At 41.9% G+C, this 17,156-nt stretch overlaps 1 protein-coding gene across 2 annotated transcripts in view; it reads left to right on the top strand.

Moving 5' to 3' along the window:
* Nucleotides 1–17,156, top strand: part of LOC146258732 (chemokine-like protein TAFA-5) — a 65,238-nt gene that overhangs the window by 16,948 nt on the left and 31,134 nt on the right. Inside the window, exon 1 of one of the 2 annotated variants that reach the window (XM_084672303.1) lies at nt 5,318–6,172. The exons of the other annotated variant lie outside the window; for it this stretch is intronic. Within the exon in view, the coding sequence (XP_084528429.1) occupies nt 6,082–6,172 (91 nt within the window). The 5' untranslated portion in view covers nt 5,318–6,081. Of the gene's footprint in view, nt 1–5,317; nt 6,173–17,156 lie in introns of those variants that run through there. 2 annotated transcript variants of the gene reach the window in all.

The following is a 17,156-nucleotide window of genomic DNA, read 5'->3' on the forward strand; positions in this document are numbered from 1 at the left end:
GTGCCTTGGAAAAAACTCAGAATCACCTTAGTGTGTATTTCTTAATGGATCACATACAAAACATAAAATGTTGTAGCAAAATCCAATGCATTCAGGAAAATCAACATTTTCCGACTGCATTCCTACAGAATGAAGTGCAAAAACAAGCTAAACGTTCAAGTTCATCTGTCACTGTAAAATGTGAGGTCAGAACAATTGTCAAGCACCCCAGGGACCATCTAAAACTTGAAAGAAGGAATACAGGGCAGCGAAGCAGCCTCGAAGCTAGCAGAACGCCCCTCCCTTCACCCTGCTAGGAGGACTGAGCGTGGTCACTTTGTTGCCATGGCTGCATGGCTACCTCTTCGTCCCTCACAGTTTCTCGCCAGCGGGCAGACCTCTATCTCCACGGAGACCCCGAAAGATGACCCAATCAGCTTCCTGTGACTCTGATCCTCTGTTCCCGATTCACCTGGCCCTGTGTTGATAGTGATTGGCTGGAGCCACCCAAGGTGTGTTTGGCCAGGCAATGATAAAAACAGGGCCGTATCGTCTGCTGCGTGACGGATCGCGGGAAACAGCTGGGAAGCGAGAACGGCAACACAGCAAACACACACGAGTTCACCATGCTCAGTTGTGTACACTCAAATGAGGTGTGTGTAATGGAAGAGCACACATTGCAAGAGTCCCTTTGTCTTTGTTTTGCTGCCACCGCATGCAGAACCTGTCTCCACTCTCTTTCCTGCATGATTATAGACTTGACCATGATGTCTTGTTTTTGAACAAATGGCCATGAGGAGAAAGAGGACAACATTGCTTAGCAGCCAATATGTTGTACAGTTCCACGTTGATTTATGTTTATGATAAACTGCATAAAACTCTGGGTCTGTAAATTTGTCCCATCTGAAAATCCTCAAACTCTTCATCTGCTCCACAGACTTGACTGGCAGTCATTTTATCCTCCGACCTACTGCTACTTCCCCCAAATTAGTCCAGGGAGGAGATTGATCTGCTGGCTTTTTGTGGACAGGGAGTTAAGGGAGCCCCCCTGACTCTTATCGAAATCCCTCAACACTTCCGGATCTGTCACGGAAACTCCATCAAAGTCCCTCCAGCCAACCTTTGATTGGGATCTTTTCCATCAGCCCTGGAGTCGCCAGCCTTGCGGGAGTGATTATTGCTGTGTTTTTTTCTCTCATCATCGATTACCTTTCTGCCCCGCTGTCTGTCAATGGCTTCTTATTTCATGTGAGCAAAGGGGGGGGGTGAGGGTGGAGAGATATCAAACCTCGCTTTCTTAATCGTCATCTGTCGTCTCAAAGTCATAGAGGAAATGAAACTGTCCAGTGCTGAACGTTTCAACGCCATTTCGTCAGATATGGTTGTGATCACTGTGTATGCCATGTCCGACTGCTGTCGGGTATCAAACAGTTGAAGTGGGTGATAATAAAATTATATGATATGACATTTCTTCTCCTGCTGCTCAAGGTTTCAATCTTCTGACAGGTTTGTCTCCCTTTCCCATGCAGACCACCACAATAAGTGTCAATATATAGTAAAGCAGAGGACATATCTCCAATAATAGGTCCAATATTCTACATAGCTCTGCTTTAGAAAAGTGCCGAAGTAATTTGCATGCAAGCATATTGAAATGCATTTGGTAGTTGAAAATGAGTCAGGGTACATATGAATGTGCAAGGCAGAAAATATATCACAAGATGAAAACTTGTGACATTTGAAGGAGCCCGCACATTCCAATATGCCAGGAAATATCCATGGTTACCACATGACTGGCATACCGCAGAGGGATTCGTCCTGCGTCTCGAACTCAATATGAGTAAAGAAAAATCCCCCATACACTTCAATCACCATGAAATGTATGTAAATATGTGAGCATATTTGCGCACAATAAATTAGTAAAGGACCGTCTGGCGTAAAACTGGATTTGCTGAAATGAGCCACATGGCACCCTTTCGCTGAAATCATTCCACTAACCCACCAATGGGGAATTTTTGCAGCAGCCTAAGGCAGCTAATACAACACCGAAGATTAGAGTGCGTCTTTCTTTTCTTTCGTTTTTCTTTCTCCTCCTTTGTATCCCCAGGCTCTCTGCAATTAATTTAGTGGCGGTGTGAGATTCCCTCTGACTAATGGCGTTTAATTGGCATGTGGTTACCACCAGGAGGTCTCGGAGCAGACTGAGAGAGCACACCTGCTGTACTGGAGAGAAACAAGGCTGAGTCACGTTTCAATGGTTCCCCTCCTTGCCATGCCTACCCCTGTTTACTCCCTGCAGGCGTGTCACAGCCTTTCTGGTCCTCCTCTTTCTCTGGGTCTGTAATGCAAGCTGATGGAGAAAACGTATGTGGTGTCACAGGCCGACTGTGACTGCAAGTGAGGTGCTGCTGTGAGTGATAGTCTGGGTGTGCGTGTCTGTTAATGGCAGAGAAGATGAATGAAGGCGAACTTGTGATGTACAGTTTGGTTTCAATGCAGATTGATCATTTTGTGACGTTGGTGTGGGTGCTTCTCGCATACGGGTAGAATTGCCAGACTTAATTCGAACATAGCCTACTATTTCTGAATTTGGTGATTTACAAGGCTGTCACAGATGCCTCTCAGACTGTCTGTGTTTGTGTTAGTGTGTATGTGTGTGTGGTAGTGTTTGGCGTGTGTTTGAGCGTGAGAGTGTATGTGAATGCACCTGTGTATTACATATGAGTCTTCAGCACCTGTCAAAAGCACAATTTACACATCACTGTTTGTTCTCTTTTTGGGACTTTTACTTCTCTTCTCATAAATAAATTATAGGTTGAATGCCTGCAACAGTAGCGTCCTATTTATGCCTTTGTTTGAGGTAGAAAATAACGAAAAATGCCTCCATACATAAGCATGACTCCCTCTGTCTTTCACGGCGATTCCAACGTGGTTTCAAAGCAAGGCGGTGACCTCCCTTGGCTCAGCAGCGCTTTTTAATAATCATACGTCCACTGGCCAGAGTGCTAGCTATGCCCTACGTGGTATGCTTGGCACGCCGCAAAGCTCTTCATCAAATACATCAACCCACACACCCAGCCAGAGTTGGAGTAGATGACATCTCTGTGACATTTGAGTGTTCCCCCACGTCACAGACCACCCATTAGTGCCCTTGGCGTCCTATGGCAATGAATACATGAAGCGTGTATGATGATAAGATATGGCGGGGAGGACGAGGCTGAATATGTTAAGACTTGCGCTCGGTGCTGCTGCACCGGGATGGCACCGTGACGTTAACGACCTTGACAGCAGCATGGCGAGGCGATCAGACAAGTGAAGGGGGGAGTTGGCACTGTGCAATGTCCTCTTGTAATTTGTCATGGGAAGACGTGGGATGTTGCGATGACAACGCTACCTGAAGATGCCTGCTCTGCCTCCGTGTGTGACTATTTTGGGGTCAGAACTTGTTGTTTTATGTTTTTCTGATGATAGAACCAATGCATTACATGCTCTGGTAGTCATAGCTTGAGAGGTTTCTGTAATTATATCTTGACAAGGGTGCGTGACAATGTAGGGCAAAGTAGTTGATGTGTCTTTTCACACTGCAAGAGTTTTGAAAGACATGTATATTAGTCACATATGGCAGCATGGTTTTAAGATGAAATTCTGCAGGATTAATTGTATTTGTTGAAGTGGGTGGATGAAGTAGAGACAAATGTATTTTTTCTACCTCCTAACCAATGCAACTCCAGTTCAAAGCAAGTACGTTCAACTAATATTGTAGCGTTGGTCTGTTTTTTTCCAACGAACCATAGGTGTCCAAATCTAATGTTCTACTGGAATGCCATCAGCTTGCTATATGTGTTAGGTAACTTCTGGGCTATGTGTTAGCTCGCCTCGGGACTTCCAGACACTACCTGCCGTCTTAGAGATAAACAAAGGTCAGCCTGCAAGGTAACTTGGTTTGCCCTGTCAGAGATAGACAGACAGAGGACACAAATCAAGGTCCCAAGATGTCAATCAAATCCACTGGGACCACATATCAAGCTGCAGAGGCATGTGTGGAGTGTGATTACCACACTATCAGATCCATTACAGACAAGTGTGTGCATGCGTGTGTGTATGTGTGAGAAAGAGAGAGAGAGAGAGAGAGAGAGAGAGAGAGAGAGAGAGAGAGAGAGAGAGAGAGAGAGAGAGAGAGAGAGAGAGAGAGAGAGAGAGAGAAGGCACTAACGTGTAGACCCATATGTGTCTGTGTGCTGTGTGCTGTGTGCATGCAAATATAATCACATTTCAGTGTGTGTGTATAAATGGAGGACAGTGGATAAACATGACAGGTGAGCTCCCATGAATGCAAATGAATGATCTGTCCCTGTTCATGGTGACACTTGCAAAATGACAGGGAACTCCTGGAAACAAAGTATATTTCTTATAGGGCTTGGCATAAGCAAAGCACATACTGTGGTATTGACCCTGACTATGACACGCATTCCTGGTTTTCCTAATAGGACAAATCCTGTAGATTCATGTGTTCAATGTTTGAAGTGATGGTGTGCACACAAAGCTACAGCAAATACACATCTGAGCCATAACAGGATCAACATACATCATTCTAAAACATTTTCTGAAGTAATTACCGACCTTTCTAAAAGCCTATTGGTCTGTGCAGTACTTGGTCCTGTTTCTATAGAAACGCTGAAAAATGTACAAAGTAAATAAAACATTAAGTAATTATGGCATGGGCTATGCGCCCCATACAGTACTTTATAATATTTCATGTTTCCTTGTGAGATGCATTGAAATGCAATTAGATTGGATCGGCTCTTCGTTGCCTTACAGCTCTTTATGCTCGGTAGGCTTTACAATATGTGAATCGAGTGGCTGTACAGTAACAATACAGATTTCTGATCAGGCTAGGTCCCTTGAAACTTCCTGATTGAACGTTGAAAGTTGCAGAGTGTATTCTACAGCACAAAATGTGTCATTCGCTCAATTAGGCATATGGAGTTGATCTCGTTTCGAGAATAACAATGGGCTATCTCTATCTCTTTTATCAGTCTGAAATTTAAATGGATCCATGCACTTTGGAAGGCTGGCAAAAACCTTTGTCTGTAACCAATAACCAAAAGGGTGATGCAAGAAATGAAATAACGGTGATATTTAAGGTTGACATTGCCATGGTTCCGCGAATGTTTACATTCTCACACTGTGACTATAAAGTGTTGAATGTTCCCTCGAGCCATGGACAGCCTGTGGAATAGCCCGTGGATGAACGTTTTAAATGATGTGACGTCACGCAGCAAGCTGAGTGAAAGTCGCTCGTGAGGCTGCGGCTTTTTATAAGAACAGGGGCAAACCCAGGAGGTATTGGTAGGCAAAGTACAGCTCTACGACAGCTCCGTTTTCTCCCCAAGCTCGTCATCAGTCATTTCCGAAGTTGAGAAAAGGTTGATGAATTTGATCTGACTTGCAGGCTGCTCTTCGGGACAGTGAGTTCCCATTTGATGCAGGTTTTCAACCGCCAATTGAGGGAATGTATGCGGACGTATTGTGACTGCGAAAGAGTCTAATGGATACCAGGGGCAGACAGTTCTAACTTGAGAGCGCAGCGAGGATGGAACTATCGGAAGCCCGCCAGTGCATAGTTGGTGAGATACTTCGTCCGGAAAATATCGAAACAAATGTATTTACACGGAATTGCAGTAAAGTGGTCCTGTGGCGTAGCCGTCTTTTATAGGCATCTTGAACAGTGTGGCTCGCCGAGTCACTGCTGCGCTCCAAGATTTCTGATGTAGCCCATTTCTGGTGACAAGCAGGTGAATTTAAAGTGCCCATGAAATAATTCCCCTGTCCAAGTGAGGCGACATTCTTGAACTTTCTACACACTATATTGTTTTTAATTGTCTTCTGCCATTGAAATGATCGAAAGAAATACATTTCTAATGGCTTGTGCTTATTTGGTGTTATATTTTACATTGACGCCCGAAAAGTAAACGAAAGGAATTTCTATCTTGCTGGTCTTTTATTAACTGTAACACTGCTCCATCGGAAAAACATGGATTTGTCATTGGACTGCTGCTAAGGACCACGCGCTCCAGCGGGTGTTTTTGGACTTTCCTCGCGACGATGCACCTCCTCCGACTGGCGTGGGCTTTAACGGGAGCGGCAATCTGCTTTTTTGTCATCCTGCTCATTCATTCCCACGTCCTAAAAGAAGGTAATTCTTAAATCAGTGTTTACCATATGTCTTGGGGAGTCATAACTTTACATGCTCCTGTCTTTATCGGTTGCATCGATAAAACGTCTAACAGTATTTAATATTTCGATATTCAGACGAGACAACCTTGAATGAAAATAATCTTTTCGGGGTTTATATCACCTCTGTCCCCATACAGTAGCCTGTGATCTAACACAATGATAGCCCAAAATATCCTAAAATATGTGTATCTCAACAGGTATAATCTTTGTATCACTATACAGAAGACAATGGTAGTTCTGGTTCTTTGAGCAGTGTGTGTGTGTGTGTGTGTGTGTGTGTGTGTGTGTGTGTGTGTGTGTGAGTGTGTGTGTACGTGGGTGCATGCGTGCGTGTGCGCATGTATGTGTATTTTAGCGAGACAGGCAGAGAGTGAGATATTTTTCGGGGGTTGGGGGTGTAATTGTGTCAGGAAAACGAGAATAGACAAAGCAGTCAAATGTTTAATTATTTAGTTTCACATTCTTCAATAGATGGCACCAGAGTGTTACTGAAGGGCAATAGGAGGTCAATACAAGCCTTGAGTCTATCCAAAGGTTCTGTTGTATTGATGGTTTGATCCATGAATAGAGGTATATGCTATTTTTTCTGTGCCCACAGTTGGGATTCCTAATGCTTTTGGTTTGGAGCCCATATTGATGTACTTTACAATATGGAGACAACTTCAAGCTTGATTCAAGCTTGAGCATTGTGAGAGACACCTACAACAAAATGGAAGAACGGGTGAGGAAGTCTTGTGTCGATTTTTTTCTGGCCTGTAGGGCTTTTTGTGGGTATTTAAGACTCCTGTCATAGTCTAATCCCCTACACTCCAAGTTTCGAAAGCATCTTGGAACCAAACGCAGCCCAGAATGACCCATTGTTGAGGGATAATTGCTCCACCATGCCTGCCTTACATTTGGCAGAGATTAAGTTGGAGTCTGTAACTTGTGTCTCAAGATTAGGGGCATGTTCTTTATTTTAGAAGCTTTAGCAATGTCGTTGATGGAGGTGGATGCATTGGAGCTGTGTGTTGGGGGATGTGTTTCATAAAGCACATGTGTCAGGTTCCCCATTTGACCAAAGCTGCATGTTACTATGTGGGCCATTTTATATTTTACTTGTGCTCTGGTGACATGTCTAGTGAAAACACACAAACACATACACTGCAATTTATCACCTGTACCCAGTTACTCAACTTGAATTGTTTGAATGAGAGCCTTGTGGAGCTGAAATGCTCACTCCTTCGATCCTACTATGTTGACATCTCTGTGCCCTTCCTCAATTCGAAAAGTCAAATGAAGAGCAGAATTAAATACCGCCTTGAATCTAAAATGGAATCTAAAACAGGGTTATTTTGGACCTTTGAGGCCTTTGTGTATCACACAACTCCCATAAAATAAGGACAATATTATATTTTTCCTTGGCTCTCTTTGGTGTATACCAACAAGGCATATCCACAGGCTTGGTGTTATGCACCTCCAAAGAGCTAAGCATGATTAGCATACAACACTGTACAAAATATATAATTGGGGTCACTTAATCCCAACAAGAGGAAATGTTCTGTTTGTACATCATATCCCAATACTACCCCACATGTGTGTGGGCTTTACTGGACAGATACGTTGACATGGTTATGCAGCCCTCTGTGACATTGGGGAGGGTTGCAAAATTAGTCACCCATGCATAACTGTTCTACAGTGTATGTGGTTGCAGGGTTTTTTGGTTTACACTGTAAATCAAGACTGATATGGTCTTTGTCAATGTTCCATGCTGGCCTCATCAGACGACAAAATTGGGGTACAAAATTGCGTGTGCATGCAAACTTTGGTGAGTTGTGTTTCCGATGTTTGGCAGAGTGAGTAATAGGTCCTTTACAGTGTTTCAAAGGTATGATGGTCAACAAAACAAAAACTATATGCTGTATGCATATGTGTATTTGTTATTCCTTGAATAGAACCACAGTATTGAACTTCAGGGGCATTTGCATGAGGTCATGGAGAAGCCAATATTGGAGGTAAGGAGTGTAACATAATCCATTCAAATGTGATAGAACATGTCATCTCCATACTGCAGGGAGCATTCCGGTTTTAAACTGTATGATCTCTCAGTGCTGAAGTGACATAATGATAACACTTTACTCAAGCTTTGACAAGGCACTTCATCTTGTTGCATTGCAACCGGCCTGTCTTTACAGCACTCAAAAAAAACCTTTTGTCCCACTCTAACAACTCTGGCAACCAAAAGCCAGGAGTCAAGGACTGTACTGTATCAGAGCTTTTGTGGAGATCTGAAATGACGCTTCACAATGGCGTAGGAAAATGATCTTGCTAAAAATTGACAATTTAAGCGGCACCGCTCTCTTGGTTGCTGAAACACAAGTTGCTATCTTGGCAGTCCTTTGTGGATGAATTTATTCCAATCCAATTATGCAGCTGCAGCCTTTTTTGCTGTTGCTCAGTTAATTTCTGTTTGTGTTTTCATGCTGTTGATTTTCTATCCCCTCGTCATGGATTTTTATTCAGATGCAGTATGTCTATAATTTCCATGAATATATGCTTGGCTTAATGGAGCATTGAGTATTAAAATGGTATCTTAAGGGGTATTTAGGTAAGCTATGTGTGTTACAGGAGACTGTGTACTCTGTGCGTAAGAGGATGCTTTACTGATCCTAGACAAAGACTAATCCCAGACTAAAAGGCGTTTGTGATTATTGAAACTTAGAACTGAGATTTAAACTCGGACCTGTCATTACAACCTGACTAAACCCTTAAAAATGAATGATTAATGGTACATGGCTGCATTGTAATCCTACATTGAGAGGAGGAAAAAAAACACAATTTATGTTTTCTTTTCTTCCCTCTGCTTGCTCATATACTGTATTTCAAGACATTTTAAAAGATGTGACAAATGTGTCTTTTGATATCAATAAGGTATACATTGTTTGCCCTTTGAATTGTTCAAAATTACCAGTAACTCAAAAGAAAATGGTAATAATACAAATACAGATGACATCCACCCTTTAGTTTGAAACTCTTATAACAAAATGAAACGCTAATTATATAATATTTTCTCCTGCCGTGCAGTTATATTTTATTGGCATAGACACAGGTTCAACTGATTTGCCCCTTAACCGCAGAGTACTCTAATTATGTGCTGGCCACTTGTAATCAAAGTTATATCTGATCTGCCTACTGGACTGTGTGAGACAGGAAAACAACCACCAGACAATGTTAAGCTGCAGGGTATTTCAGAACACCACGTGATGACATTTGTTGGTATGTAGACTTTGTGTTCCCTACATTAGTTTGTTTTAAGACTGTCTATAGAGCTACACAAGTTTGGGTATAAGATACAAGTTTACTAAATAGCATCTGAATGTTTGGGTCCTGCTGCAGGATCAATGTTTGGTGAATAAATTCTTACTTTCAAAACCGCTTTTACACTTTCACACATTCTTTAACACACTGAGAGAGAGTCCTACTTTTATATGACATTCTGCAATAATAGAGATTTTAACTATCGTAAGCGGAACAGTGATGATGGGTAACACACAGTGTCAAAAGCTATTTAAATCTAATCATTATTTCCTTGTCTCGACTTGAAAGTGAAATGAGGGGACCTTTATTTGAGCCATGCCCATGCTACTCGATTCTTGCATGATTGTTATTCTTATTTTCAATTTACAGGGAATTAAAAAAAAATAGTCAGTTAATGAATACCCCATATCATCAAATGTCACTTTCTCTTATTCCTTCATCCTTGAATAAATTGCATGCCAGTTGCAATTGAACCCATTCTGAAATGCAATTGGAAAATATTGTGATTCAGGACATGGAACAACCCAAAAGCAATACAGCCACAGAACGCATTCTCTCATCTCTTGGCATAATTTAATCATATTTGATAATGAGAGGGCTTGGCCATCCATAAGATGTCCATTTGCACATTGATAAATAGGGTTTCTATTTGGTTTATGTGTTCTTATTGTGTTCCTACAAATATCAGTGTTTCTGTTAGTTTTACTGTTATTTGCCAGGACATCAAAGACTCCTCAAACACATGCCTGCTTCAAAGAGGCAAACACAGAAACTTGTATTTCACAAAGCAATTACTGTGGCAATTACTGTACAATTTACAATGATTCCTATATAACGGATACATCTATTTTTCTATAAGTGTGTTATTAGTTTATTTAGAATTTTAATGTTTTGTGTGTCAACAATACAAGACAGCACAAGCTCTCAGAGGAAGGGCAACATTAGGATTTAAACATTTTTCTCTTATTAAATTTCACTGCAGTATTGTCAGCGGCCATCCATTTTGAATCATCTCTTACCTTGAATCACCATGACTACCTGTGCTTCTCCAGAACAGACATGTTTCTTCATAAATGTCGTTGAAGTAGATGTTGAGTGAACCAAACACAATAATAATATGCTAGTCATTGGTAGACAACCGTGACATAAAAGTTTGTGGCAGAGGGATGGCTTGACGTGAGTATTAATCTTTGTGGTGTTGATATATTGGAATGTTGGCTCGTCGGCGCCTGATCAGGTCACTGACATGGGGGTGGAAACGGCTGTGGTCAGATAGTGAGTACAGACAGGTCATGGATTTATGTATTTAGCTTTTATCCATAGTGAATAACTGTCCAGGTGATATTTGAACCTGCAACCTACAGTGAAATGCTCTAACCACAAAGCTATATCCACCACAAGATAGGTGTAGTCAAAGGAAATGAGCTTTGGATGGTCAGGGTGCGGAGAGCAGGAAGGTCCTTTGCAGAACATGAAACTGAGAGATTACAGTATAGAACCCAGTACTCAGTGGATTTGCATCTGGGTTTTCAAACATGAGGCATTGGAAAATAAAGTACATGAATATACACTTGCTCTCCACAACACTTTTTCCAATGAGGTTGTACCTTCGGACTAACTCATTCTGTGTTCAAGCATCAAATACAAATACCACTTAAGGAATATATGCTCTCTCTCTCTCTCTCTCTCTCTTTCTCTGCCTCATTTTTATCAAGCCGTTTGCGCCTGTTTCCAGGCGTTAATTGTCCGCAAAGACTGACTTAACGATGCGAGCTATTGACAAACAGGGCGCACTTGTGTAAAATTGCAGATTGCCTGCCACATGAACGAGAACAGGCAAGTTGCGCTTTCAATATGCGTTGGTGGGAGGGTCATGGAGAAAAAGGTGGGAGGATGTACATAAAGTGCGCCTAATTATATATTCCGCTGCCAGTAAAAGTGTGCCTCTATTCTTTGGGGGAAATTCTCCGCCTGGTCTTAACCAGGAGCGCATTTTCCTGTGTGTACACATGTACGTACCATATTCAATGGCAGCAGGGATCCGAGCAAGGCGAAGACATAGGCCAATTTTTTTACAAGGGTGTGGATGTTCTTCATGTTTGTATGCTTCATGTTTTGGATACCCGCAATGTTTTTGGCGCTATCGCGTTGTTTATTATCATTGACCTATGCACTTTTGTAAAGCTCTCTCTTGGAAGTCGCATTTCTGAGGCTCTCTCTTGGAAGTCGCTTTGGATAAAAGTGTTCTGCCCTGTAATATGTTCAGGTTTGCTATTACTTCATGCACGTCACAAAATATGCGAGCCCATTGTTCTTCTAGAGGTGCTTAAATTACGCTTGAGGGGGCGGAGTATGCAGGTTTGAAAAATACTACGCACAATGAGAAGGCATAGCGGGCGCTATTACCAAACTCGCAAAAATAGACGCAGCGTAAACTGCGCCATTATTAATAAATGAGGCCCTAGGTATCTGGTCACTTCTCAGAATGACTTTCATCAAAATAGCTTATTGATTACTAAAGTAGGCTAAACCTACAGACCACAGACCATGACAAAGGATTACCTGCTTGGCATTCTATTCAAACAACATTTTACATACCTACAGTGTACAACCACGGGCTATCCCTTTCAGTTATGTTGCCATGGTGACTGGATGGTTTAAAGAAGTGCTGTGGTTCTATGTTACTCGTTGATGAGTGTGCACCTGAGACCTGTAACTTGTATTAGAGAAGCGGTTGTTGGTGCGAGGGGGAGTGGGATAAGCTTCTACTTTTTTTCTCCAGTTTTGCCCAAGTATTTAAAAATGGCTACTGTGTCAACATTAGTTTAAATTAGGCAAGCAGGTGCAAATAATGAAGCTGCTCAGTGTCTTGTTCAGTTGAGTTTTCCAGCCTGAACATCTTTACAAGAAGCTTTAAAATGTACAAGGGAAGTTTGAAACTAGAACCATAATGAATGATACTAGTTAAAACACTTGCAGTTATACCTGTAGACAGTGTGTTGGTACTTGTGAGTGAGCAACTAGAATTTAGTTATACAAAACCTACACACAAAAGAAAACTTACAAGTTCCCCAAAAACATTTTGGTATAAAAAGTAAATAAGAATGAATTTTGTATTTTGAGTTCACGCATTGCTCCGCAGGTGGTCTCAAATTGGGCGTTTGTTGGTTATTTTTTGTCTCCACATTTTTTGACTGCTAACATCCTCCTATCGAGCAGTGCCAATTTTTATGTGTTAAAAAACAACAACTCATTTTATTATTGCGGTGCAAAGAAGACGAAGGGATGAAGAATGCCAAATGAACTGGAGGTAATGAGCAAGAAGCAGAGATGGATCAGCCCATAGAGAACCCACTTTCATTCTTCCCGGTTACCATGGGATACCCATTAGAGATCTTCTTCTTTGGTTCCCTCCACATAATCTAAATGCTGACAGAACGCCAACTGCCGCAAATAACTACCTTTCTCTTAGGCTTTGACTAGTGCCATAACAGGTCTTTTCTTTTTCGGTCCCAGTATGCGATACGACTGACTTTAAAAACAGAAAATCTCCCTTTGTGAAGTTTAGACACACCAAGAGGGTAAAGGGAAATTGGTGTGTATCGCTGGGTTCCCCTACGGGGGATTACCGTATGGGAGATTTCTATTCAGTTGCTGTTGAAGACTGGGTTTTCGTGTAATGCCATGATGTTATTTCAACTGCTTTGTCAATGGCGGTGGACTCAGGAGGGGGAAAGTGCCTTAAGAACAAGATCTGTAGAAGGTACAGTCAGTCCTTCTTGAGTTTTGTGGTTAGACTGGAGAGTGATCCAGGCTTTAGTGTTGAAGTGAAAAAACAAACAAAAACCCCCAAAAGAATTGACTTCCATGGTGTGGATCTGTCTTCGGGTGTTTCCAATGGCAAGTTGCCACACAGAAGAAACAAGGTTATGGTTTCATGAAACAAGGTTAGGCACAGATTGTCTGTGGCCTCTGTTCTAACTGCCTGGTCAATTTGAATCTGCTGAGTGTCTGCAGTTTGAATGTCACAGGTGTCATTGCTTTGCTCGTCAATATCCCTTCCTGCCGTACTTTTCTTCTCCGGTGTTCGATCTTACGTCCTCTGATTCCAGCTCATATCTGACCCCCTTTCAGATTCACCGCCTTAGCTAGTGCGCTGAAGACCTGGTGATTCACTCGTGTCTTCTATGGTTTCATAAGGTGTACAGAGTGCACCGTATGCAACTGGACGTGTATACTTTCAACGTTTTAGGTTGGATTAAACGCTGCTGGTATTTGATAAGTTGTTGACAGGCAAGCTTTGGGTTGGTTCACTTCAACCCTTTCTTGATAGTCACTGTGTATTTAAATTCATTGCATTTTTTTGTCATTTTAACCTTTAACCAAGCACACTCAAACTGTAAGGATGGGGGGGGGGAATCCTAAGAGGAACAGTTGGACATTTTTCTGTCCTTGTCACACAGGCTTGTATTTATTCATAGAAAGACGCCTTTTTACCGCTGAAGTATCTGCTCTTGCTGTTATCTCAGCAAGAGCAGCCCGCGCTGTAAGAGGAGGATGACAGGAAGGCGTGGAGGGGGCTGGGAGTGGGGATTGCAGATGATAACCCTTATCAGACTAGCTTTCATTGGCCGTGTAAGCAGCGAGAGCACGAGCAATGAGATATATTAGCTTCCTTGTAGCCCTGGGGCTGCAGGATATCATAATACAGAGAGGGACCAGCACTGATTGGAGTGGTCTACGGTCATATCTTAATATGGGTTGTCAAACGCAATTATAAGCTTGGTTAAGGTTGGGGCAAGACGGACAGGCTTACTGTAGATTCTGATGGAATGACTATGTCTGAGAGGAATTTATATCCGTGTCCCTGTCTCTCCCAGGAAAATAAAATAGTTTGGGCTGCTTAGGCCACATCTTTTGAAATGAAATTAGATTTTTCTTTTGTAGGAAGGGTTTTTAATGTGATTTTTTTGCTTTTTAAATGGTTTGAAACAGTAGATTTGGGATTGAGGGAAGCTACACATTTAGGGTGCCGTCCCAGAAATATAGTGTCCTGTGCACAGGTGTGTTCAGATTACTGGACCCCTCTGTTGATGGGCCATGTTTAACTGTTCTCCAGACAATATCATTGATCTGATATGAAATTTGCAAACCAGAATCCAATGTGTATCTGGAACACACACACACACACACATGATGTGTTGACTTGGCTGTACTTTGGTAGTAGTAACAAGTGATATAATTTGAGACTACCATCCAGATGGCCTTTTTACAGTCAAGTCTGTGATCTGCCCACCAAAGCCCTGTAGATTTCCATATTTCCTTACTGAAAAAGAAAATGCACATCCACCGAACATCATGAATCAGTGCTCTTGATTTTGTCACAATCTGTTGTCAAGCAATGAATGTTCTCTCGCATTGGTCCTGAATCTTGCATCATGATCTTGCCTTATTGATACAATCTGCTAGTATTCAGTTTTGTCATTTGTATTATATAGTGTTCAGTATACTCCACATGGTGCTTTTGCTGTTCAATATATCCTTGTGGTCAGCTCCTACAAGCAGACATTATGTGTGGAAATCAATAGCTGAGCTTTTCAATGTAGTGTTTGGATTATGCTGCAATGTTCAGGATTCCACCTAAGCTCAAGACATATTAGAGGGTGAACGTTATAAATCTATAAAAAAAACGCTGTTTACTTTCAAACATCAAACAGAATGCACTGTGTGTTTGAGTGTGTAGGAGTGTGTCCCTGTCAGTATGCATGCCTGCCCATATAATCCTACAGTCCCACTGACTGAAATGGGCAAAACAGAGAAATGTTGTTTCCCTGTACTGTGCACATTTGTGCAGCATGCTCCTGTGGGAGGTGTATCACTATCAGTGCAGGCTTTTGGCTGAGGTTAGGGGAAGAGGACGTCTGCCAAAATCATCTGGCACGAGGACAGATAACCAACAGACTCTCACCACAGGTCTACGCTGCTCTCTCAGGGGTCACCACGGCAACTTCCTCTGAAGCCGTCCCCTTGCAATCACCACCGCCAGCGAGGACAGCAGTTTTATACGCTTTAGAGAGCTACATTTACATTTATTAAGTGTTTTTTATATCACGGTAGTTCCTCACTTGTTTTTTTTATGAATGCGGTTTTACTTTATGTCAGATAGTGTAAGCCATTCTTTATCTTCCTCAAATTTTATATAATCTTGTCTTTTTTCGGTTCTTTGCCTGAAACCTGAGCTAACTTTAGCTCACAAAGCTTTATACAGGTTCCAGGTTTTCACATGACAATTGACCGTAAACCAAACAAAAACGGCCACTTATACTTTGCAGTTGAATATGGTTGCCCAGACACCATTTTACTGTACATGGTAGAGATTTTGCAGCTCCTCTGGAAGGCAAGACTATCCTCCGACAGTTAAGAGGCCTTTTCATGCTGACACTTCTCCGCTGAGCTTTTGAAATTCTTGTCATTGTCAGGGGCAAAAGCCTCTTTGGATGACACAGTTGTCAGTTTGAAGTCCAGAAACATGACATGCTAACTGAAGTCTAGGATATTACCACATGTCACTGGCGAGTTCATTGTCATTTGTGTCTTGGCAAACTTCACTGACGACACATTGTTTGTGTAGTCAATGTCATCGCCATTGTCCATCACGACTTTGGGGTACTTAGCACAGTCTCTGTGTTATCACAAAAAGACGTCCATGTGGATTAGTGTCTGTTTGATAAGCTACGTCGCTGAGGATTATTTTCTCTCTCAAAACAATAAGGTCCTTCAGTTGTACTTCATTCTACTAAAGAAGAAAAAAATGGCCAACCGCTAAGAGTCAGCAACTGACAGTTTATTTTTTACGTTTTCAAGTAGAGAACTGTGTTGTATCTTACCTAAAGCTACTATATTAGCTAGAAATAGAGTACACAACATGTTATTGCTTTGCTTATTATAATTTTTTCCTAAAAGCCAATACTGTACATATACAGCAGGATATATAGTTTATATCTTTCTATGTCAAGAGGGGAGGTAAATCTACTAGTAAGCTTTTCATTCCTAAAATGCAGCCAGCCAAAGGTATCTCATAATGTTGGTACTGTGGTGATAGTTATTCCAACCCAAAGTTATTTTGATAACCAGTACCAGTGCACCTAGAATAGAAACCTTCATGTGGCTTGAAGCGCAGAATGAGATGATAATGAGGGGGTTGGAGTAAGGAAGGAGGAGACCGAATAGTGACAGAATGCTAAAGGAAGATGGAAGTCAGGGTTTAGAGACAAGGTGAAAATGAAAATATATAAAAAGATGTTGTGAGGAGGGGAAAACATAGAAGTCAATGATGAAGACAATAACTGAGTTAAGGATGACATAAATATGAGGACAGAGAGACAGAGCGATAAAGAGAGGAGGGAGGGGGTGGAGAGAGAGAGAGAGAGGATGTGTTTTTACCATACAGCTGAGCCAAGACACGCTGGGCCTGAATGGAGAGATGAATGAATGAGGGGCGAGAGGAGAGAGATTAAAGCTCAGGGAGTTGGGAAGTCTGCATTCAGTTACTGCAGTGACCGAAGATACCCCCTCGCATGCTGATGAAGTTCCATGAATGGGACTATGCACTCTTCCCTCTCCGATATCTAGCAGGCCTCTGCAAT

This window comes from Hypomesus nipponensis, chromosome 14 (genome assembly GCF_054491055.1).
Source record: "Hypomesus nipponensis isolate SF chromosome 14, ASM5449105v1, whole genome shotgun sequence".
NCBI lineage: Eukaryota > Metazoa > Chordata > Actinopteri > Osmeriformes > Osmeridae > Hypomesus > Hypomesus nipponensis.